At 38.4% G+C, this 25972-nt stretch overlaps 1 protein-coding gene across 4 annotated transcripts in view; it reads left to right on the forward strand.

Moving 5' to 3' along the window:
- Positions 1-16169: 16169 nt before the first annotated feature.
- Positions 16170-25972, forward strand: part of PPA2 (inorganic pyrophosphatase 2) — a 96134-nt gene continuing 86331 nt past the window's right edge. For all 4 annotated transcript variants that reach the window (XR_005061806.2, XM_037020257.2, XM_037020256.2 and 1 more), the window contains exon 1: positions 16170-16379. Coding sequence is in view for 3 of the 4 variants with exons in the window: in XM_037020257.2 (XP_036876152.1) it covers positions 16205-16379 (175 nt within the window). In the remaining variant the exon portion in view is untranslated. The remainder of the gene's footprint in view (positions 16380-25972) is intronic.

Genomic DNA, 25972 nt, shown 5'->3' on the forward strand with positions numbered 1-25972 from the left:
CTATTATTTTTCATGCATCTGCAGATGGGCTGAAGGTCAGCTGATCTACAGCGGGCTCATTTGGAGGAGCTCTAGCTCACGTGTCACTCATCCTCCTTGGACCAGTGCACTGGTCATAACCAAAGCATAGTCTTCCCATGGAGATGGCACAGGGGCAGAGAGCAGGGCCAGACAAACTGGCTCATTTTACGCCTTTATTTGTGTTACGTTTTCTAAAATCCTTTTGGCCGAAAGAACTCATGTAGCTGGACCATAGTCAAGGTTGTGATCAAATATACTCTGCCTCAAGGGTCTGTAAAGAAACATGGGAAAGGATATGGAGACAGGGAGGGTAGAAGAATTCAGACTGATTAATGCAATCTGTCACACAGACTATTGTCACAAATGTTTTGAATTTTTCCTAGTAACAGTGTTCTGGTTAACTATTCCTATGGATTAGGAACTCAGAAAAGGCTCACCTGAATGGTTCTCACTCATGCTGTTTCTCATATGGTTGCAGTCAAATGATGGCTGGGGCTGGGAAGAAGGGAGTGCAGAAGCAGATGGGGACTGGCCGGGCACCTCGCTGTCATAGCCTTACCACGTGGTCTTCCAACATGCATTAGTTTGGGCTTCCTTGCAGCACGGTGGCCTTAAGGCACATGGACTGCTTACATGAAAAGCAAGGCTTTAAGAGCAAGTAATCTAGCTCATGAAACTGAAGCAAGCTCAGAAGTTATGTCACTTTACTTGTGCCACTAAGTTCTATCAGTTACAAGAGAGTCACAGCCTGCCCAGATTCAAAGTGAGAAATTTTGACTTTCACTTCTTGATAGAGGAGTGGCAAGTTTCTAGAGCATATGGAATGAGAGATATCACTGGTGATTTTTATATTTTAGTATATATAATCTGCCACAGGCAGTATGATATAACAGAGAACTGGACCTGTGTCCTAGTTCTGCTTTGCCACTTATCAAAATGATCTGCCAGCGCTGGCCCATAGTTGGCATTTGATAAATAGCAAATGAATGAAAGTCTCCTTCAGGCTTCAGTTTCTTCCCCTGTATGGGACTAATAATATGTAAGGAAAGTTATGAATACATGAAATGAGAGATGAAGATGTTTTGAAAATTTGAAAGGGCATTTATCTGTGGGTATTTGTATCCTCTGTTTTTTCAGAGCCTACAGCATTCTGTTTGGATATTCTCAGTGATGTCCAATCTTTGTCTTTCTGAATGATTTGTTTTTTGGAAAGATCTGCAGATCATGTGGAGCAGGAAAAGGACATATGATTTCACTTTATAATAACATTTTGGGGTCTAAAATGAGATGTTGTTATGCTGAAACATATCTGATGAAACTGATTTTTTAAAGTGGCTGGTAACCTGGTCTGGGTAACATTTTCAAGAAAAATTTACTAAAAGAGTTTTGAGAGAAGGCAGGGGAATCAAAATAACTTGTGATGGCTATAAATAAGGAATAAATGCCCATTTGAATATTTTTAAAATATAGAGTCAAATACTTTATCATCTCTCTTGCCCAGTGTCTAAGGAAAGACTCAAGCTTTGTTTACAGGATGGGAAATTTGAGTTTTACTAGCAATCATTTAAAAGAAAAGCTAGCAGTATTAAGAAAAATAAATGTATTTACAACTAAGGACAAGCCCTAGATTCCCAAAAGTTATAAGAAAAGCATTTTAATTCAGTCACCTCTATATTCACCTTCTTAAGGCTAAAGTATCTAGATACTATTTTTCACTTGTATGTGTTCTTTTCTCTTTATGATCCTGGAAATCATGAATGGGAAGGTATGTTTAGGTATTATGTCTGAAGTTTCCTTTTACTCACAAAAAATAAATGATTGCTGGTCAGTGAAGCAAAAATAAATAATAAGAAAGAAAGTGATTTCAACAAGTGGGGCTAATTAGTTACCAGCATTTTCTTTTTTAAAGGCATTTGGAAGCCTTTTCTATGGAAACCTTTTATATCTGTGAAGAGTGGATGGCACTGTGCCATCAAATCCAGCCAAGAGTCTGAGCAGATCACTTAGGTAATTTTGATACTATTTTCATTTAGAGTAAAGTTTAGGCATAAAAATGTTTTAAAAGAGAAAAAATGTAAAAATATTTCAAAAATAAAATTACACATAATAAATAATATTCCACATAAGTTATATGTATGTTATAATAGGATGGATAAATTTTTATAAATATACATAGAATTAGGTCGGAGATTTTATAAACATATAGCTAGAATTATGCACTGGCTTTACATCGTAGCTGATTGCATACTTTCCTAAAAAGATCACTGAAGATGATTGCATCCCCACCCATTTCTTCTCAAACCTGCAAGGCAGTGAACAGCTACCAGAGATTCTTAGGTGGCTCAGGGGTCTGCTTGACTTTATGGGCAAGGCCTCTATTTAATTTCATTTGCACAGTCCCCTTTGCCTTCCTTCAGATGAGGTCAAACTCCGTCCTCGACAGCTCACACAACCGGCAGTCCACTGCTGATTAAGCTGCTGGCTCATGCGGCAGATAAAGAGGATCTTTGTTGGCATTAGCCTGACAGGCAGTTACGGGCCCTGGCTGATCTTACTGTGAGAAGGGCCAGTGATACATGACCCATGAATTGCTCAGATAAACGAAGCTGGTTTATAGCATGACTAGGACGTGTAATTGCTGCGCCCTTGCTCCAAGTCCTCAGGGAGTACAGATCCTCTACAGAGTAGGAGACCTCTTTTGGGGGGTCTTGTAACCTGAGACCTAGATGGGGTTGAGGAGAGTTGTTTATTACATAAAATTTATAACTCCAATTATGGCTACTTCCACAAAAGTCTTTTAATTCAAAGTATGTTACTTAATGGATGAACCTTGAAAACATAATGCTAACTGAAAGAAGTCAGTTATAAAAGATTACATATTATATGATTTTGTTCATATGAAATGTCCATAATAGGCAAATTGAAAAAGACAGAAAATAGAATAGTATTTGCCCAACACTGAGGGATTTGGGAGAGAATGGGGGTTGACTGCTGAAGGGTAGAGGGTTTCTTTTTGGGTGATGGAAAAAAAACCCCAAAGTATGTTAAGGCATATTTCTTTGTGTTAGATATATTACTATTTATCTCTTTTGCGAAAGAACAGTCCCTTATCTTAGAGAAAACAATATTAAGTATCTCTATGGGAACATTTATATTTTAGAATTAAGTAGCTCAGAAAGTCTAAGTCAAAAAAGACACAATAAACCAGCTTTAGACGTGTCATCCTACAACAAGATTGTTCAAATGTGCTGCATCATACCAGGCACCACTGAGCATATGAGTTCTGTGATTTTGTTATTTTACAATAAAAAGAAACTCTTCAATAACAGGGAAATAACTGAACCATGCTTAAGTCTAGTGGCAGATAATGGCAAATAACAAAAATTTTTTGAAGATACAGCATTTAGTTTTTTTAAAAGTTCATAAACATTTTAAATTTCCTTAACTGGTGCTCAAATACACAAATCACTAGTGTTCTATGGCCTCCAAATTACAGCTGCACCCATCCTCCTAACCTTGCTTCCATTTTACCACTAACTCATTCTTGCTGGGTGACAGTTCTTCATTCCTTTTCCTCATCTGTGTCCAGTCATCTTTGTCCTTCTTCCGTTTGGGCCTTGCTGCCTTCCTGGGCACTGGATTCATGCATTCCTCTGCACCCTGGAAATCTCTGTCGCAGCTCCCCCACCTTTCCTGTTGCCTCCACGGCTGCCAGAGAGCTGTCTGTTCTCCACCATTTTTGCTGCTACTCCCAATGCTCCCATGTATCTTGCTTGGATTCTTCCAGTGGCTCCTAATCAGACCCAAAATGCCATTCTTGAATCCCTCCAGTGGATTGGCCATACTCCCACTGAAGTGATAGCTATAAAACAGAAATCAAATCGTGGCATTCCATACTTAAAACCCCTTATTGGGTTCCCATTGCATATAGGATAAATCCTGCCATTTTTCAAATGCTCTGTAGGGCTCTATGTGATCTGTTGATTACTCTCCTTCATTACTCATTGTGATCCACCCAGTGGACTGTTTTTTGTCTTATCTTCTTCCCTTGCTTTCATTTTATCTAAAATTTTTTGGAGGGGGAAGAGGTCAGAGTAGTGGTGATTCTCAAGGAGTGTCTTAGGTTCATAAAAAAGAGACTGTCACAGGTGAGTTGGATGACGCCCTACGAATGGTTAGCTCTCAGAGGGCTCAGAAAATGCTTCGCTGTATTGTGATTCCAGCATCACTTTTGCTGAGGATCATCTAAAGCCTTTTTTAAATACTGAAGTAACATATATTTATTGTAACAACAATAAGAAAAAACCGCTCAGAAGTAAGCTTCCAACATGTCCTTCCAGATTTCTTTCTGTATTTATTAGCATATATGTACACACAGGTAAATATTTTGGAGAAGCAAATAAAAATTATAACCCCTCTCCCAGAAATAGCCAAACCTCTGAACAGAAGGCTAGAAATTAAGATGTATTTATGATGAACCCATGTGTAGGACTTTGTTTGCTTTTTCCCTTGGACTGTGGAGATAGTCACCTGATTGGTCCATTTAATAGTTTAACTTCATCCCTTCCCCTCTTTCCTTCTGCCCCTGCCCAAGGTAAATTCGCCTTGGTTACTGCAAACTGTTACACTGTCTAGCTGGGTTGCTCTTTCACTGAGGAAGCTATATCACATTGAGAGGACCATTGTCCAGGAACTCCAGGATGAACAGTGGTGTAACCACACTTCTATCTACTGTGTATCAATCAGTTACTAATTTTTGCCAATACAATGCACAACAAAAGCAAAAGGCTTCCTGTTCTAGTTTGCATTTTCCTTCTTGCTAACAATGGTTGAACATATTTTTATATATTTATTGATAACTTGTGATTTTTCTGTGGACTGCTTTCTTTTGTTGTATACTCCATTATTGGGTTAATTTTCTTTTTATTGATTTGTAAGAGCTTTTTATAATATTAAATATTGTGATGGACACGGAGATGTGCCATCCAAATGCCCCTTCAGGGAGGGGCTTATTCCCTCAGATGCAGGGAGAGCTATTAGCAGAGAGCCTTCAGCTGTCAGTCCCTCCAGTGATGGTGGTGGTGACAAAGCCACCTTGCCCAAGGTCACACCCTTCCCATAGTAACTTACACCCAGTGACTGATGTGGTGGAGGGAAGGTTATAAAGGTCCAGCCATTCTTGTCCAATAGAAGGCAGTTCTGACAGGCCACTTTAACTCTAGAACTCCCTGTGTAGTCAGCCAAAACTGTTGTTTGGGTCTACTTTACAACTGGTCCTCCCCCCTAGCCAAATCCTGAATCCTTCCCCTGCCTTCCACAGGGATTGATCCTAAGGGTAATTTCTAATAAATATTCTCTGTTAGGTTCTGCTTCCTAGAGAATCCACCCTGAGAAAAATATGTATTTTTTTATGGCAAATATTTTCTCAGAAATAATTCTCTCACAATATTGCCTCAGGGCCTTTGCATATTCTTTTCCCTATGTCACTTTTCTCTGGGCTCTCTCCTATTTCCTGTAGGTATCAGGTAAAATGTCATATCCTTACTGAGCCCTCCCTAGATCTGCTACCCAAATTAAGTCTCCCTGTTATTCTTCTCTGTCACAGCTTTCTATATTTTCCTTCACAGCACTCATCTCAGTTTTTACTCCTATCAGTAGATTTATGTGATTATTTGTTTAATGGCTGAATCCTTCATCAGATGCTAAGCACCACAAAGGCAGATGGTTTCCTCTTTTTTCATCATCCTATGTCCAGTCATGATCATAGTTCCTGACATGGAGTACATCTTTAGTAGATATTAAATGAATGACAGGATGAATAAAATAGGGAGAAAAATAAGTTCTTTTTCTAAAAACATGATTTTCAAACAAGAAAAATTCCTCTGCTACTGAGGTTCTAACATAAGCATCACCAATTGAAATTATGAAACCATTCTGCAGTCTTTTTTGGGGCCCTGAATCCTTTTGTGGTGTGGGCATGAGGTTTGATATAAATTAATCCTGTCCACATTTTCTAGAAATCAATTACTTGAAATTTATATAAAAAAACTGCCTTTAGAACCCAGGGTTCTTTTGAATCCAATCTGAAAACCATTATTCCATGTAATTAGAATAGTGTAAGAGGGGGAAAAAGGAGTTCTATGGTTAAACCATTTAAAAACAAAATTAATTCCCACTGCTCAAAGCCTAGAGGGAAAGTCTAGAATGTGGGCAGAGAAAATGGGTTGTCTTACTAGATTTTGTTCAGGACCTGTCTTAACCAATTTAGTAGCTCACTTTAGAGTTGAGTTAGAGCATTACCACGATTACTATATTTATAATATTATAAGAGATTTATAATGTGTTACTTGGAGCTGAAATTTCTCATGATTATTTTAGCTAGAAGCAATTATAATACTTAACCAAGCAAAGCTTCTATTTTTTTATGCCCTTTAACAATGTGTAGTTAAATCTCATGTGATTCTTGTATGATGGATAAACTTTATTATGTCCAATTTAGTAAATAGCCAGAAAGACTGAAAGCTTAGTACCAAATGTATTCTGCATATCACTGGGACTTGGTTAAAAACAATTCAATTATCTTCTATTTTTAAGAGGCATATGGGCCTTAGGACATGGACTTACTTTACATATATATCAATATATATAATCATAAGAATTTCTACATGCTAAGAACTTTTTTATCTTCCAGACAAAGGGGAATAAAACTAATTTCTCATCTTTCAACCCACTATGTCTCTATTTGCTGGGGCCTCTCATTTCATCAAAACTTGGAACAAAATCTCTTTTAAAATAAGGAAGAAAAATATTTAAAAAAACAAGTAAAGGACAGGCAGATCTCTTACCTGCTTCTCAATCATGACATGCTTAAAAAAGAATCAATACTTTTTTTTTTGTCCGCTATTCTTCCATTCAGCTCTTCCTAACCACTTCCACCAAAATACTCCTGTGGACAAAAGGGAAAGAATATGTGCCCCTTCCCTTTACACCTAGTTAAGGTTAGGTATTAAAAGAAAAACCAAGATATCTCTTCTCATTTACTTCTAATTAAAATTTAGCACCGATGAATGGAGGCGACAAACCCTTTGGTGATGTCAGCACTATCTGTGATTTTTGTCTCCGGTAGAAATGGTATGTAATCATTACATCATTTTCCCAATGTTGCAGATGTCTCTAAACCTTCACCCCCATTACTGCTTCAAAATTATGGTAATTTTTAGGTTTTGCTGTGAGATCTAGTTGTGTATGTCTCAGTGAATAAGCAAGTATGTTATTATTAAAATGTTTAACATTATTAAAGTATGCTATTATTATTTAAACAATATTGTGTTTTTGTGAATATATTTCAATAGAATTGGTTTCTTCTTTAACTGTATATTTTATTTTATGTATTTACAAACATTTTGAGAAAAGTTTCATAAGCCTCTCATGAGATTGCTAATGGGGTCTGTGGAACAAAATGGTTAAAAATTCCTCAAGCAGGGATTTTCAACCTTATTAGACCTAACTTTCACCCTCTTAAAAATTGAGGTGAAATTCATATAATAAACAATTAGCCATTTTAGAGTGTACAAGTCAGTGGTATGTAGTGCACTTTAATATTGTACAGTCATCACCTCTCTAGCTTCAAAATATTCCCAGAAGAATACTCCATACCCTTTAAGTAATCATTCCCCATTCCTCCCTCCATCCCCTGCCATCCACCAATCTTTCTTGTGTCTTATGGACTTGCCTATTCTGGATATACCACATAAAAGGAATCCTACAGGTGATATTTTGTGTCTGGCATCTTCCACTTAGCATGTTTTCAATGTTCATCCATGTTGTAGAATGTATTGGAACAGACATTTGATTCAAAGAAGATATACAAATGATCAAAACACACAGGAAAAAGAAAAATGTTCAATTTCATTGGTCATTAAGAAAATACAAATAAGAAGCACTGTAGGAAAACACTATACATTTAGTAGAATAGCTATGAAGATTATTTTTAAAAAGAGAAAATAACAGGTATTGACAAGGATGTGGAGAAATAGGGACACTTGTACATTGCTGTTGGAATGTAAACTGGTGCAGTTGTTGTAGAAAACAGTTGGGGGGAGTCCCTCAAAAAGTTAAACATAGGCTTGCCATATGATCCAGGAAAAATAAAAACATGCCTATGCAGAACCTTACATAAAAATGTTTATAGCAGGATTACTTGGAATAGCCAAATGTCTATTAATGGGTGAATGGATAAACTAAACTTCCTTTTTAATAAGAAATTTTTGTAACAGCATCTTTATTCTTCTAAAATAAAATTGACAGATAATAAAACCTATTGCATTGATAATTTTCAAAAGAACCAATATAATGGCTATCATATAAAAAGGCATGAAAGACAATTAAGTTGTAAAAAAATTATACATATTTCAATATATAAATGCTCAGGTACCAATACTCAAGACATGAATTAATCATATGTTTACATTCATATTAGAAGCACCATGAATTAAGAGCTATAAGGGCAGAATTATACAGTGTGTTGTATTAAAGACTCAAATGCTAGAAGCATATCAAAACAGTGCAAAAATACTTTGAATTATATTCAAAATGTCATTAGTTTTCAGGCTGAGATAATTTTTTAAAAAACAGGTTTTGCACCTACAGAAATGTTTGATGGGACATTTAAGAGCGACGAGGGACATAGGACAACACTTCCCTGTGTAGGGCTATCATAAGTGTTGTGGGATGTATGACATCCCTGGCCCCTGCACACTATGTGGCAGTGATGTTCCTTAATCATTGTGACATCTGGAAACACCCCAACAATTTAAGAAGTGCTTCCTTGAGGGCAGTACTGCTCCTTTGAGAACAAGTGACCAAAAATGTGGTCCCAGCCTCTTGAAATTTCTCTCTTCATATTTTACCCTTAAAATTCAATGCATATCTGTATTCTATAATACAGTATAAATGCACCTATTTGAATACATATGTAACTCTGAGTTTCTGAATTGCATGGAGACCAGCGTCAGAATGTTGTGTCTTCCTTAAAATGCAAGTCTAATTTCAAAAGCATTCATGAGTAACGTAGGTGTCCCTGTAGCCTTCAAAGGAAGTCTTAGGAAGAAGAGACATTTCAGCACATACTGTAAAACTTCTCTAGAATCAGTTTTAAATCTCTCTGTTCTTTTCACAAAGTTCCTTTCCTTCCCCAACTATTTATCCTTCAGCCTTTCCAGCCAAACTGGTTTCTGATCTTTTCACAATTCTCTCTAAATCTTCTACTTTAACCCACTCCCCCAAACAGACCAAACATTACACAATAAAATCCAATGACCAAGTGTCCTGGTCCCTCCCTCCAGATGGCTGCCAATTCTTCAAGCAGTCATCTTGATATTTGTCCTTTGGCCACTTAATGGTAGTACGAGGCATTTTGGCACTTGGGATTTTGTTTTTAAGGCTCTGGGGCTTTAGAAACAGACTTATACAAACACATGGGCCCCCAAATCTGCTCTCTGCTGCCTTGCCTCTGGTCCTCTCTGATGTCCTGTCCTGTTCTGATGCATCAGCAGCTGTGATATTGACACCTCACAGTGCCTTCTTCCAAGTAACTGCTTAAAAACTGCTTTAAAACAAATTCTGTTCTCTTGGACTCTCCTGGCAGTGGATATTTAGGAAAAGAACTTTGAAACAGTGTCACTTCAGAAAACAAAATTCACAATTTGGTATTAGGCATCCTGAAGGCTTGGCCACCAAGACTGTGGTTGCAAAGACCCATTTACTTACTGTATGTCAGGTGGTTTGAGGTGTCAGGCCATTGGAAACCTGGAAATCTCTTCTTCAAAGTATGCAGAGCTAGGTCCTGATATTTCAGTTGAACAATCTTTTCAAGAATTTTCACAAAAACATCCTGCTGAAGAATCATACAAGTATGGATCTCATAAGTATATGAGATCTGTGAAATATGAAGAGAAAAAGGATAACTATTGCCTCATTCAGAAACTTACTCTGTCTACATTAAGAAACCTTCAAAGTGGGGGCTAAAACTAGTTGCTCTTTAATAGCTGCACATGTGAAAAAAGAACTTTTATATTTCAAATTAGGTGATCAGTAGCTCTTCAAAAAAGGACCTTTAAGCTTTTTCATTCAGTTAGTTGAGCTGGGGGTGGTGAAGAAGGTGGGTAAAAGTTTGTAAAATAAAACAATTAGATGGGACATTTGCTTAAAAATAAAAGGATACAGAATTTTCTCAATAATAATAAAGAAGAATATGCTAGAGCCACCTAAAGAGTGAAACTGTCCTGGTATTCCCACAGGGAAATCTACTTCTGCTTATACAATGATTAATGATTTTGCTGACTAGTAGCTGTAAAAGCAGCATGGTATGTATGGCCTTTGCTAAAGCAACAGCAGTTCACGTTAAGAGCAAATGTTATAAATACAGGATCTAAAAGTACTAATGACACTCTTACAGGCACTATTTTCAGAGGAGAATGGAAAATACAGTTAAGAGAAAAGGAGTGATAATATTTTCTAAATTTAGATATTACTTTGAAAGTTTTTGAGATGTTACACCTCTGGAAATCACTTACATTTTATCAGCTTTATTCTTTAGGTTCACAGCAAAACTAAGCAGAAGTTACAGAGGCTTCTCTTAGACACTTTACCCCACACACATGCACAGTCTCCCTACAATCAGTATTCCTCAATCAAGAATTCATATGTTACAATTGAACCTACACTGGTACATCACCATCACCTAAATTCCTTATTTTACATTAGAGTTCATTCTTGGTGTGGTACATTCTTTGGGTCTTGACAAATGTATAATGACATGTAACCATCATTATAGTGTCATACAGAAAATTTCCAGTGCCCTAAAAATCAACATCTCATTTTTCCCATTCCCCAGCCTCTGGCACCCACCATTCTATTGTTTCTTTGAACTTGGCTATTTTTTTTTAATATTCCACATATAAGTGATACCATACAGTATTTGTCTTTAACTTATTTCACTTAGCATAATGCCCTCAAGGTCCATCCATGTTGTCACAACTGACAAGATTTCCTTCTTTCTTGTGGCTAAATAATATTCCATTGTGTATATATACAATATTTTCTTCAGGAAACTCTAGATGTCCCATTGGTGGACTTTAATTACATGGTCACACCTATCACATGGGAGATGGGAAACTACTGAAATAAAAATATTCAGTTTTCATTTGGGCAGCCAAAAATTGCTTTGCTAATAAAAGAAGGGGAGTACTGATATTGGGGGACATTGCAGGCTCTGTTGCTCACAAACTTACTCAATCTTATTGCAGCCTATCTCACTATTTTTTATTTTATTCTTTCACCCATTTTCAAATCAGGTTGTTTGTTTTGTCATTTTTGATTTTTAAGAGTTCCTCATCTATTTTGATAATAGTTCTTAATCAGATAGGTCTTTTGCAAATATTTTCTCCCCAGTCTGTGGCTTGTCTTATTCTCTTGAGTTATCTTTGCTTTTAGTAAGAAAGATAAATCCACTACAGCATAAAATTTTGAAATCTAAACTTAGCAGACAAAGCTCTTATTGTTTTGTTGTATTTAAATGAAGGATGATATAACACTTCAACATGTATTTAGAAGGAAAAAATTTGACAAATAATGGCAGGAACTCTGGATAACATTTAGAAACATTTTATAACATTTTTGTGACAATATGACAAATACTTTAAAGGTTTGGTAACATGAAAATGTTTTAAAGTTGCCTCTTTGGATAAAGTATTCAAAAGGCAAGTGAAATATCACAGTCTATGTGTCCCTAAACAGAAAAATTAGGAAATGTTCAAAATTGCTTTAAAAGTCTGATTATTTTATTGAAAACTGCTGAATTTCATGTCCACCATCAGCCCCAACTAGGTTAGCTATTGGCTAGCAAACATGAGCAATAGTAATTAACAAATTTTTTAATTTGCTTATTTATCATGTTATAGGAAAGGATAACTCCTTTTAGAGATACTTGCTATAAAAATTAACCCATAAACTACTCCAAATTCTTTTATATCCTGTTAGGGTAATCCAGCATTTCAGAAAATGACAAGGATAACCATAGTGGATTTTGTGTTATGCTTACCATTGTTAAAAGCAGAAGCAGAACTGGGATTCACTGATTGTCTAACATTTCTCTAGCTCTGTCTCCTCACTCTGTCGCAGTTTCATAGTTGTGGAAGTCACTGGCATGTGCCCGTGCTAATGAAGGACTTTTGCTGTAGCTGTCAGCCTTTCCAGGGATGGTCTCAGCTGCTTTGTCTAAGTCATGCCTCTTTCCAGGGAAGCCCATATCCAATCACTGGGGTTATAAAGGCCCAGCAATTCTGGCCCTATGCTGGACAACTACCTCTAACAGGCTATTCAAGTCGTAGAGCATTCGGTGGGGCCAGCTGAGGCTGCTGCTGAGGCCTGCATCACAGCCCCACTCTTCCCTCTACCCCATCTTGTTTTCTGACCTTTGCTTCCACATACCAGTCCCACATACCTTCCCACATACCACACATGCTAAACTTTATCTCAGTTTCTCAGAGAAGCCAACTGATGAAAATATTTTTATCTTCAAGGGGGCTCTCTGCATTGTTTCCAACTCAACATGTCCCAAGGCAATTTTATGGTCTTATTTCCAAAGTTAATCTTCCATTTTTATTTCCTTGTATCTGAGAATAACACCTTTTGGGTATTCTGTATAGAAAACTGAATGATTCTTTACTCTTTCATTCATCATTCCACTACTTCCAATCAGACATCAAATTTTGTAAGTTTTGTCAAATCCAATGTTCCTTTCTGTTTGCACTGCTAGGATTAATGTCTGGGTCCTTATCAACTGATATGTGAATTACTGCCAATATCTGGACATTTTGGCTCTTATTTCCTATTCTGGGCCCTCCTATATATTATTTATAAATCAGTTTTCCTAAATCATCAGTTTATAAAATCAATTCCCTATTCAAAAATCCCTGGTAGTTTGTATTTTGTAAGCTCTGGAAATGTTATTTAATGGTTTCATGTATTTATCTTTACTTTCCAACTTACAAACTCCTGGAATCAAGAGTTAAACTTGCTACCTGATGGTAGCAGGAGATGTCAGTGATGGAAGCCCAATGTCTAAATTTGAAATAATTAAATATTATGTAATAAACATTATCCTCAGAAATTCATACTTAAAAATTTTAAAGAATCTAAATGGATTTACCTCTTATTACTTATCATTGATATTACATACTCTTAATTCTGATTCTCAAATATTTCAGTAAATTATAGGGAATGAAAGGTAGGGATTTAAGTGATTAATAAATGAAAACTGATTTAATAAACTTCATTGTTTCTTTTTCTGAATGCATGATAAACTTGGTAATATTTAACAATATAATTTATAAAATAACAAGTATGTATCAATATTTCATTTTAAGCAAACATTTTATTATCTAAAAATCCTTAATATTTTTATTGGTTTCTTCAAATCTGGATGCATATAACTTGTTGGCAGTTACCAATAAGGTATGTTGCCAGAGTTAAGGCAAGCTGCTGGCAAGAGAGTTCTCAGAACTACATACTAAGTTCTCCCAATGGATAATTACAAGTGTTGAGAATGGTGTTAATTTGAGAAACAATTCTCTGGAGAAAATTCTTCTCTTCACCATTTTCTAAAGAAAACCATTGTTTTTAATGCTATGAAGCAATAAAAAGTCTGAAAATGAGACACCTAGAATGTTTGATCATATTCTAAGAGTCCATAGATCATTACAAATTAACCCACAACTTTATCTCAATAGAACTTTGTCTTTTTGGAACCACTGAACTTCAACGTTTAATTAAGTTAAGCTTTTCTTCAATTAAACTTTTATTCTACAGAAGGAAGCAATAAAATTATACAGCCACTATGATATACGCACAAGATAAATTTTCCCCCCTTTTATGGGAGATTCTTCCTTATAGTTTAGTCTAATCAAATAAACACATTACAAAGCCACCACTACTGATGAAAGCATTTTAGTATCTACAATCTAAGTAGAGAGTCTAAGTGGTAAGTGCAATATCTTTTCTGGATGCTTTCTGTAACTTGAGTAGACCAGTCTTCTAATTTTAACTGTCATCATATAAATGGAGTTGCTGAAAGATACTGGTGCCCAGTAGGGAAGAATGTGAAACCTGTTCACAATTGGAGTAGAAATACATAGAGTTCTCACAGATCTTTCAGAGGAAGGTTGGACTATAGGGAAAGAAACTGACATTTGTGGCAGACTGCTGGTTGTCCTTCAATATTCATTTTCCTCTTCATTTGTAGTAGTATGATTCCTAATTTTTATCTGGGAGTATGACCAACCAGAAAAAAGGCTGCTAGTTTATAGTTAGCTCTGGCCAGTGGACTAAGTGCTGCTCAATGGGATGTAGGGAGAAGTCATATAAATAATCTCTGGGATGTGTTCTTAAGGGAAAGTACACACCCTTTTTTTTTCCTTTTGTCTTGCTTGGTGGAATGAAAATGTGATGGTTGGAGCTGTAGCAGTCATTTTGAATGAGGGTAACCTTGGCAATGGTGATCAAACACATGAACAACAAAATAGAAGTAACTTGGCTCCCTCATATGGGAGAGCCCTGTATCACCTACTCCAGACATTTATGTTGATTGAAATTCCTACCACTGCCTAGATATAAGTGGTATTCTTTCTGTATAGTTAATCATGGTGATAGAGCCATCTTGGTACGGTTTCTGCTTTCAGATTTTTGTGCGTATAGGTTTGTTTCAACCTATTTTTAGAAATCTTGTCTATCTTGTTAACATTAAGAACAAGAGGATGTAGCTGTAGCCATGGAGTAGAAGTTAACTAGTTTAGACTAACATCAGATCTGTTATCATGACATAATCACTATAAATTAGTTAACATAATTTACATAAAGATGTTTATCTTATAAAAGCCAAGATTTTAAGTTAAAATTATATTTTTCATGAATTTATGTATTATTGTGCTTATTAACATTTCATATATAAGCCAATTTTTACTATAGTATTTCAAGAGGTTATTATTTTTAAAAGACCTCCTTTTTATTTAAAACCATATAATTTAGTCTCTGCAGAGGTCATAAGTGTACTTTATTGTAAAAAAAAAACTGTTACTATTTCTGCAAAATTGCTACTCTTTGTTTATAGAGTGAATAACTGAAATATTTAATTTTTTTAAAGATGTTTAATTTTTAATATTAAAAAAGCTTATTTATTGCTTTCTTTTGGATTCTTACTCTGATTTTTGTGAGAATCGACCTTCATATTTGACAAGGAGGTCACCGATGGACTTGAGAAGGTGGAGGAAGCCCATCTGGACTGAGTTGATGGAAGAATATGACCAAATGCAGATAATGCGTAGGGACAACTGTTTCCATAAATTTTTCTGGAAAGTTGATAACCAGAATTTCATAGGGTAAGGAGAAAGATTTGGTAGGGTATTCTAGGAGCAATTTAAATCAACAATAAAGGAGCCATTATTACATGTAAGTCATGGCACTACATCTTTCAAGGATACCAAATCTTAAATCCTAAATGAACAATCCAGTGGTCCGGTCAGGGTGACAGCTTCACAAACATACAGATGTAGTTCGAAGTGGATATGTGTAAGTGAAAATGTGAGGAGAAAAAGAGGGAAAATCACCCCTTCTTGGGATAAATAGGAAAGCGCTTCATGGAAGAGATGGCATTTGAGGGTCATTTAACATTTTTTGTTCTATAAGCCAGTGTCAAGGTCAAGTCCTTAAAAGGTCTGATGATTATATCATAATGTTTTTGTGTGTGTGCCTGCTTGTCTCTTCCATGGGACAGGAGAGAGCAGTGCCTGGCCCGTATATTAATATTGTCAATATTATCATATTATAGGAAAAAATGATAGGCAATATTAACTGGGTGAGTGGAGGAATTAATGCATGTATGCATAAGTGACAACGAGCTCCTCAGAGGTGGTGGACCTTGTCTTGCTCATCTTTGCACCGCAGCCTGGCTGCGGGTTCGGCGCGCCTTCGGTGGCGCTTGGATCTCCCCGTCAGCCTCCAGGGCAGGTCTAGAGGGAGGCGGAAATCCAGACACTAGGCGCGCGGGAGCGACGGCTCCGGGCGGTAGGGGGCGCCGGCGCGCAGCAGGCCCGGGCCCCGAGCACCGCCCCGCGCAGATCGGACCGCCATGCGCGCCCTGCTGCCGCTGCTGCGCACGGGCCGGGGCTGGTGCGCGGCCACCTCTGTAGCCGCGCGCCTGCCGTGGGGAGCGAGCGCAGGGCCCGGGCCGCGCCGCGCCATGGCCCTGTACCGCACGGAGGAGCGCGGCCAGCCGCACTCGCCCGGCTACCGCCTCTTCTTCAGTAAGTAGCTGGCGGGGGCGCTGCGGCGCTGCGCGGCGGAGGCGGCTGGGGAAGGGACCTTCCTCTTTCGGACCGGGGCGGCGGCCGCTGGGGGCAGGCCCCTTTTCCTCGCGGAGACAGAGCTGCCCGCGAGGGGCGGTGGGCCAGTCCCCAGACGCGGGGCGCAGAGCGGTGGGTGGGGCGTGCGTGGCCTCCCCGCCGCGGCCGCCGGGCAGCGCCACGTAACTGCCTTGGGAAGGCCGGCACGGAGTCCGCCCGCGCGCGCCCAGGGGCGTAACGGGGCTCTTCCCCGTGCGGCTGCCTGCGGCTGGAAAGGCGGCGGGACTTCGGGACGCCCGGTTCGGCGATCTCCCTGTTCGCTGGCCGGGTGGGGGACCCTGAGGAAGGATGCCCCAGGAACATGTATTCCGACTCAAGTTTGCGTCTTGAATGTGGTCGCCGATCAAGAGCCGATCAGGAGCCGCGTGAGCTCCAGGGTAGCCTCCTCCTCTCCCCAAACTGAGCAAGCGACTTGTGGGACATCGAACCGGCCAATCTAGGCAGGGAAAGATCCAGGTGTCCGCTAGTCTCATTTTTCTTTGCCCTCTGGTATTTCTCTGTGTAGGTTAGCTGTAAAGTGAAAACAGGAGGCCGGTCGAGTTGCCTTCATGACTCGCTGATTCAGAGCCCTAAGGGGGGTAGTACTTTTTTTTCTGTAAAGCAGGCCTTGCCTTATCGCCCACCTGTTAGCACCAGCTCTGGAGGCTTTCAGATCTAAGCTGGAACCCTGGGCTCTTCAGCTCTTATTAGCTCTGTGACCCCAGACGAGTTTCTTAACTTGCTAATAGGCTTTGGTTGTTCTCATCTCTAGAATTACATGGTAAGAGTATATGTAAAATGCTTAGTCACAGGGTCCAGACTATAAATTACTATTATTAATAGTATCTGTAATCATTATTGATACCTGTAATTTATAAAATGTTTGCATGTATCCTACTTGAGGGTAGGGCTGAGGAATATTTTATGCGAGACAAAACTGAATTTGCATAGTCCTGTGATTATAATGCAGCTGATAACAAAAATTCCCATTTTCTTCAAAATATTGGTTGCTTTTCCTCTCTATGTTGCATATTCTTTTCCATCCTTGTTTGGTCAAGACTGATCAGGTGGAGAAGGAACTATTTACAAGAAGTCCCAAATTTCTGAATGGAGTATGTTCCAGGTTAAAAATGTGATGATTTGGGGAACAGTTTGCAATAGAAACATCATTATAAAATGGCTGTGGATAAAATGAGAGTTCCTGTGGCCAGGATTCTCACCTGGCTGTGGTTGACTAGCTCACTGCACACCTGTGGGCAATACATGGCTATTGACTCTATATAAAGAGCTCTTCCCAATGCTCTGGCCGTGACATGGCACAGCTGCAAGGCTGCAGGAGAGCAGAGATGAGGCTGGAGTGGTGGCAGTGCCGAGGACAGAGAGGCCCAGAGGACAGCTGTGTGGGAGGACTGTGCAAAGGCCCAGAGGATGGCTGTGTGGGACGGCTGTGCAGGCAGAGGGGCCCGGAGGCAGAGACTGGCTTGCTGCATGCAGACTTGCTCTGAGTGAACAGGATTTTAGTGACTGACCTGCCACCTGGAAATAAAGTTGGGTATAAAACCCTTTCACCCCAAGAATGTTTTACTGTCATTTTCTTTGGTCACATTGAATCCATAGCAAACTTGCCCGGGGCTAAAACCCATTGGCAAGACATGGCAGTTATGTTTTTAAGAAGATAAAAGCTTGTCTAATGCATAATACGGTAAGAGTATTCTAGATTTGCAATAAGCACAGTAATTAATAATGAACAACAATGTCATCAACTATTTTTTAAGTACCAGGCATTGTTAGAGGTGGCACTGAGGAGATTCTAGTTATGGGCCCTGCCCTCAAGAGAGTCACAATATTAATATAATTAAGGAAAATGTAAAAACACTGAAAAATATTTTACTTGAATGTTGGCTGAGAAAATCAGTCTTGAGGATCCTGAAGCATATGGCATAATAGTGCTGAGGCTTTGAAAAGGGGAGCCCTAAGCCTTGATCCTGGCTCTGCGGTGGTTAGCCCTCACTGTGCTATGGGCCAGTGATTGCTTCATTTCATGTAAGGCCTGTTTCTTTAAATGTAAAGTAAAGCAGATCACCTAACAATGATTTTTTTTAGTGCTGATATTCACTGAAGGCACTGCGTGAATAATAGCTAAGGTTCTCTACTGGGGCATGGCCTCTATTCAGGCATTTCTAAGGCTATATTGGCTTCTTGTTGTGGTTTGTTTCTTTAGATACAAATGTATTTAAGACTCAAGATTTTTCTGTAACTAGAATGCCACAAGTAAAATTTTTTTCACTCAGTTGGGATAAATGACAGAAGAAAGAAGGTTTTACTGAGGTAAAGGCAAAAATTGGAAGAAAGGGGTGTGGTTTGGGGGAGGGGCCAGGTAGGGGAAACTGAAACGGAAGGTATGTCGGGTTAAACAATTCCTGAGCTAAACACCAGATGGCATGCTTTGCCCAGGACTGTTTACTACTGCCTGGAAGGGGTAGGACAAAGTGAAAGGAAGCCTCTTTAGTAGTAGTGAGTAAGGGGAAAACAATGAACCAATTGCTTTATAAAGATTGTCACAAATTGGGTGTTTTTAACTCTGGTGGTGTCAGTGTTCAGTACCATGAGGCAGTTCTCTCTCACTTCAAAGAGAAACATGAATATAGCACTACTTGGCTGAAAAGTGTTATTCAGTATTATTATGTGGACTCATTTCCCACGTTTTCAAGTATATCCAAGCCTCTGAAATACTAGTGCAGTAGGAGACCATTTTTGAGCTTCATTTCTGTGAATGGTTTCTCTTTACATTCTTAAGAATCAGAATAAATGATAGATGTAACACTTTTTTACCTCTTACGTGGTGTTGATTTGTAGAAAGAGTATTGAAATGAAACAGGATGATAGAGGAGAAAGAGTTTTGTGATGGGAGCCATCAGGCTTCCTTGGTGCCAGCCCAGTCCTGGATTAGCTTTCTGTGGGCCCTTGAGTGAGTGATTTAACCTCACTGTACCTCATTTGAATAAACCATGGACAGAAGAGATTGGACTAGATGGTCATTTCCAAACTGTATAGTTGAGCACATGCTTTCCATGTATATTAGGTTTCCTTTAAACAAAGGACTTTATGGTTAATAAATTAGGAGAGCATTTCCCAGTTTATTACCTTGTAGAGTCACAATGTGCATATCAAAGTCCTGGGAAATTCTGATGTAAAGTCCCAAACTTTTGAACCCCAAAGCCCTTATTTCTCAGAACATTTGTTAACATCTTAGTGATTCCAGAGGTTCATGAATTCAGTTTGGGAAGTGCTGGATGAGATGATTTCTGAAACTTCCAGAAGCAAGTGTGTCAAGGGAACAGTTCTAGACTAATAGTAAAAACACGTGGGCAGTAGGCCTGGCTTCATTGTCTGGGGAGTCACTTGACATCCCTTAGCTTAATTTCTCCATCTGTAAAATGAGGATAGCACTAATAATTCTATAGAACTGTTGTGGCAGTTACGTATTTGAGACCCCAGGTGTAGTGATTATCAGTGTGTCGTCATGGCACATGGTAGATGCTTAATATATGTTTTCAATTTCACTTTCGACTTTAAGAAATAAGATGAAAATTCATATCATTAGATTCTGTGAATGGTGAAAACAATGGAATGTGGATAAAATTGAATATTTTGATTATGTCCCAGTTTATGAATTCCTAGGTCTCAGAGTTTTAATGGCACTGAACTAATTAATTGTGAAATCAAAATGGAGTTAGACTTGTTTATGTGGGGCCAGAGACATAGCACTGCATATAAGTATTCCTTCCTTAGTCTGCATATTTGTGTTTGTTTTGTTAAGAACTTGAAAATACATTATTACAGATTTTTCAGCTTATCTCAAAGGATAAGGAGAAGCTATACTTTTCATAGTTTGGGTTTTTGTTACTATGGGGTAGACAGTAGGTTCACTTAGAGAAACAGTGCTGTAGATAATTCAGGTTGGTTTGATTTAGTATGAGAATAATGCAGTTCTTTAATGAATTTGTTTTATTATTTATAGTAAGCATATGTTTATGTTGAAGTAACTACAGGCTCTTTTTTTAAGTATATCATTGAGTAGGAAGTGAAACTGCCATCGAGTGTGCCATGTATTTGGACTTAATAAAATTTCCTGTGAATAATCCACAAAATATTTGTTTGAGTCTTAAATAGATGAGTTCCTATAACCTTTTTTTAAGTTGGACTGTATCATAGAGCATGAATTAGCACAGTGTAACAGTTATTGTGTGAATATAGAAAAATGATGTATATTTATTTCCTTTTTATCATTTTTAAAGCTTCTTATCAATAAGAATCTCTATAAATGGTTTTGGGAATAATATGTAATAATATATTGGTACCTGGCATACATTTGGCTATTTGGTGTATATACATATGATCAGATACAGGTTTTACATTCTGTTCCATTTTCTTGCTAATACTAAACATAATAAACTTTTATCCTGATATAACTCACGAGAGGAAAACATATAGATAACTTACAAATGATAAAACAAATGATCATTTCAGTCCAATTGAAGGGGAAGTTTTGACACTGTTTGGCAATATCCAATGTTTGTTGATGGTCCTGATAGAATTAGTTTATGCTTATGGTGCAGTCTGATTTTTGACCAAGTGAAACACCGAGTTATTTGACACCAATATAATATTACATATCAACTATACTTCATTTAAAAAAATAACAAGAGATGATGGCAGGATGACTACAAATGTCTGTCTTGTCTCCTTCCTAATAAGTATCCTATAAAAGTGATAGTAAGTGAATAAAAAAGGATTACCCTGAAACAACAAATGAGAAGGAGCCATTAGAACTGGAAATTTCAAAAATATTTTTGAAAGATGAAAACCAGATGGAGGTATGGTTACTGTTGAAGCAGCATGGAGGAAATCTCAGCTTAAGTACCTGAGCTGAGGGGGCTGCAGTTTAGGAAGAAGCTGAACTGCTTTGCAGAACCTCACAGAAGTTGTGGACAAGTTGATGTCAGATAGGAGAGTGAGAGTGAGATGCGGATCTCAGCCCAGCCGGGACTGACTCAGCTGTTAGGGAGCAGCACACAAATGCTTGCCAGACAAGCCTGGGGCTTGAGGGACCCTTTCATAGAAACTGCAGGAAGTGTTTGGAGGATGGTAGGACACCCCGATGGTGTTGCTGCCCAGCAGAGCTCGCACTCTGGTATTTAGGGACCCCCGGTGTAGCACCCAGCTTCTTGCCCCACATCTGCATGGGAAGCTGGCCCTTCAACAAGCTTCTCTTGGCTGTGCTGTGCGTCAGCTTTTCTGGTCTCTTATTTTTAAATACAGACCAAATTGTCAAGGATCACTTTAGTCAGGCTTTCGTCACTACTGTTCTACCAGACTCTTCTTGTCATGGTGTGACCTCCATTCTGCAAATGTAATGACCAATTTTAAGTTCTCATCTCACAGTCGATCACTTTTTTTTCCTTGTAACACTTTTTGCCTGTGGGACAACACTGTTTTAGTGTGGTGGCTTCTCCCCTGCTGGGTCCTCAGACTTTGGAAGTCTACCCTTTGAGATGTCCTGGGGCTCAGTGCTTAGCCCACTTCTCTTTCTGTTCTTACTACAGGGCAGGGATTGGCAAATGCTCTCTGTAAGGCTAGTATTAAACCATTTAGGCTTTGCAGGCCATAGAGTCTCTGTCACAGCTATGTAACTCTATCATTCTGGTGCAAAAGCAGCCAGAGAGTAAAAGTATGGGTATGGTTGTGTTCCCACAAAGCTTTATTTACAAATATAAAAACAGGCCATAGGCTGGATTTGACTTTGGTCAGAGTTTGCTCACTAGGTCTATTGCCCTAGGTGATCCCATCAGCCCTATAGCTTCAGATTCCATCTGTGCTTCCCATAATTATAACATTAGCCCTAATCTCTCCTTGAGCTCAAGATTTACACATCCAGTAAATGTACTCTGTACTTCCACTTAAGTGGTTAAGAAGTATCTCAAAGTTAACATGTACTAAACAGAATTCCTGACCACACCCTATGTTTCCATCTTCCCATCTGTAGCCATTAATTTAGGAATTATTCTTGTTGCCCCTCTTACTCTTACTTTACTTCTAGTTCATTGTTCTTTCCCTTTGCTTCCACTTTTGGAATGTATTCAAAACACAACTACTTCTCTCCACTTCTACCCTTGCAACCTTATCCATGTTGGCATCATCTGTTGCTCCATCAGTTGCAGTAGCCTCCTGGTTTTCCCCATCCTCCCACCCTTGTCCCCCTGTGCTCTGCTTTCCACACAGAAGTCACCTTGGTCCTTTTAGCATATAAGTCACATCATGTCTGGCCTCTGCTCAAAACCCCAGTGGCTTTCCATCTCACTCTAAATAAATTTTAAATATTTACCATAGAATATAAGGTCCTAGGTGACCTAACACTGGGCTTTCTCTCTGAATTCGTTGCATATTACTCTTTCTTTTGGTCATTGTGCTCCAGCCGTCCTGGCGTCCTGGCTGTTTCTCAGTCATGCCGTGCACAGGCTTGCCTCAGCACCTCTGTACTTGCTGTGCTGGCAGTGTACCTCCCTAGATGTCTGTTTGACCCACTTCCTTTCTTCATTCAGATCTGTGCTGAAATGTTATCTGTCAGAGAGAGCTTCCTTCACCTTTCAATATAAAATATTACCCCTTCCCACTTGTCACTCATTTCTTGCCCTGATTTATTTTCCTTTATGGTACTTATTGTATCTGATATAGTAAAAAAAAAATTCATATTCATTACTTCTGATCTCTGCCCCCACTAGAATATAAGTTCTGTAAGAGCAGGGTATATAGATTACGAATGTCAGAGACAGAAAAAAAAAAAAAGGTAGAAAGAAGAGATATAGACTTTGAACCTTTGAGGTCCAACATTTGACTAAAATGAATTCCAAAAGGAAAGAAGAAACAAAATGGAGAAGAAATTTTCAAAGAGAATATGGAAATCTACTAATTTAAGGACCTAACTGTCTGAGTCCCAGACACATTATTGTGAAATCTCAGAAAACGGAAGCTCTTACAAAGAAGGTCCTCAAAGTTCTGAGGCAGGAGAGGTAGGGAGACGAGGTCCTGCAAAGGAATTAGAATCAAGCTGTATTTGATTTATCAGCAACGCTGCATGCTGGAAGACTGGAGTAATGCCTTCAAAATTCTGAGAGGAAATAATTTTCCTCCTAGAATTTGCCAAGGCAACCATTGATCTGGGGTGAAGACTGAGTAAAGATGTTTCAGAAATTTAACGACTTGTAAAGTTTACCTTCTTACAGAACACAAGTTGGAGATATGCTCCTGCGAAACAAGTAAGTAAACCAAAAAAAGATCTAAGCTGGAGATCAAAGAAAAAGAGTCTTTATTTGAGTAAAGAGAGAATTCTATAGTGTTTATTGAACCCATGAGGCATTTGAATAATTCTATAGATATGATTATGACTGACAAGGGAAGATAATTAAAAGCACAAATCAAAATAGGAACTAAACAAGAAAATAAATTTAATTATAATATTCTGTTTGGCTAAAAATCAACACATAGACAATACTTCTCAAACTTGCTTGAGTGTAAGAATTGTTTGCTAAAAATCTGAAGGAACAAAATAGCAGCAGACTCACAAACTCCAAGAAGGGACTAGTGGTTACCAAAGGGAGGGGTTGGGAAGGGTGGGTGGGGAGGGAGGGAAAAGGGGATTGAAGGGTATTATGATTGGCAGACATGGTGTGAGGGGGATCATGGGGAAGACAGTGTAGCACAGAGAAGGCAAATAGTGACTGTGTGGCATCTTACTACACTGATAGACAGTGACTGCAATGGGGTGTGGGGGGGACTCGATAATATGGGGGAATGTAGTAACCACAGTGTTTTTCTTGTGAAACCTTTATAAGAGTGTATATCAATAATACCTTAATAAAAAAAATTGTTTGCTAACAATCTAGATATCCAGATTTCAGTGCTTAAGATTCTGATTCACCAATTATGGGGGCCTAGAGATCTATTTAACAAGCACTCCAGGTTTTCTTGACCTTAGAAAAATTTTGGCATATACTAATAGGAAAAGCATTAAAATTCATTGTGATAATAGAATATTTTATCAACCTTGAAATGAAAAACAAAAGTGCAGAAGAATGGGGAAAGGAATAAAAGCTGGTGAGTAGAGTCAAGAAATACTATATATGTTAGGTGGAACAAGGAATAAAGCTATGAAGTGTTAAAATTGGCCAATAGATAATTTAAGAGGAATAGATTGGAGTAAATTAACTAAACTTATCTCTCAAAATTGGAATTAGTAGGTAATTTATATAATTGATAAATTAAAAACTAATATTCTAAATATATAATTTAGAGGATGAAGACAGCCACTTGACAGACCTAACTTAAGTTAGAGGTAAAAGTGGATTGCTCTGAGATTTGAACTGGATTGAAGTGAGGTGGGGACTGTTACTTTTTTAGTCATGTAAGTGCATTACTTTGTTTAAACAACAAAATAGATATTTTAAAAAGCAAATCGGCATCAACCACATTGTTACAACTCTAAAGAATCAACCAGTCCGGGCTTCAGATAATGAAGTTCTAACTCAAGATTTATCACTATTTATTCTAAGGCTCTGAGAAAGGCTGTCTCTAATGTGTGCTTCAGTTCTGTCACCTATAAGAAATGGCATACATTGCCGCAGTGCCTCCTGCATTGACCTGCTCTCTGACTATCACTCGTGTGCAATGTAGATGACTCCTTTCACTGTATAGGGGATCAGGATAGATAGCATCTATCTTTGAATCACCTTTAGAGAACCTTAATACTCTTTCAATGGGACATAATAGCATGCATGCTAATAACACTGGCCCTGGCAAGGTTCTCACCCTTGTGCATTAGATCAGTTATTGGCTCTCTGTGCCGAGAGGACTCCCTTGCCTTTAGACTTGTGGATGATGCTGATGCTGGAGACGCAGTACATTCCCTGGCTTCGCTGTGGGCATAGCTCACTTTTTAGCACTTCTATATTCCGGCCTCTGGTATTACATTGCATTTTATATACTAAATTGTGTATTGCTTAAGTGAAGAAAATTGAGAAAATTAAGTTTCAGAGAAATGAAGCTCAGTAATTAGAAGTCAGGTACTTGGTCTCTGTATTCATTGCTCCTGTATGAATTTACTGGTATATTGCCCATCAAAGCATTATCCTTATCTGGGATCTAAGACCATGTTTTACTTTTATTTTACCAAAGTCTTTTCATTCTTTTTCTTCATTATATTTTTTAAATATTATTTCATGATCCAAATGGCTTCTAGTAGGTATGCTTATGTAATCCAGACCATTGACTCTTTTATAGTCTTTTCTCTTCCCAAAGTGCCAATTAGATAACAGTTTAAATGTATATATTGGCATTGCCTTAGTCTTTGAATGTGATATTTAGATCCCTATTTAAAGAGCTACCTAAGCACGCTTCTCATAAATCTGTAGCTGTAAGCAGTCACAGCCTAGCCTAGTCCTGTCCTCCCCCAGACTTGA

Source organism: Manis javanica, chromosome 5 (genome assembly GCF_040802235.1).
Source record: "Manis javanica isolate MJ-LG chromosome 5, MJ_LKY, whole genome shotgun sequence".
In the NCBI taxonomy this organism is placed as follows: domain Eukaryota; kingdom Metazoa; phylum Chordata; class Mammalia; order Pholidota; family Manidae; genus Manis; species Manis javanica.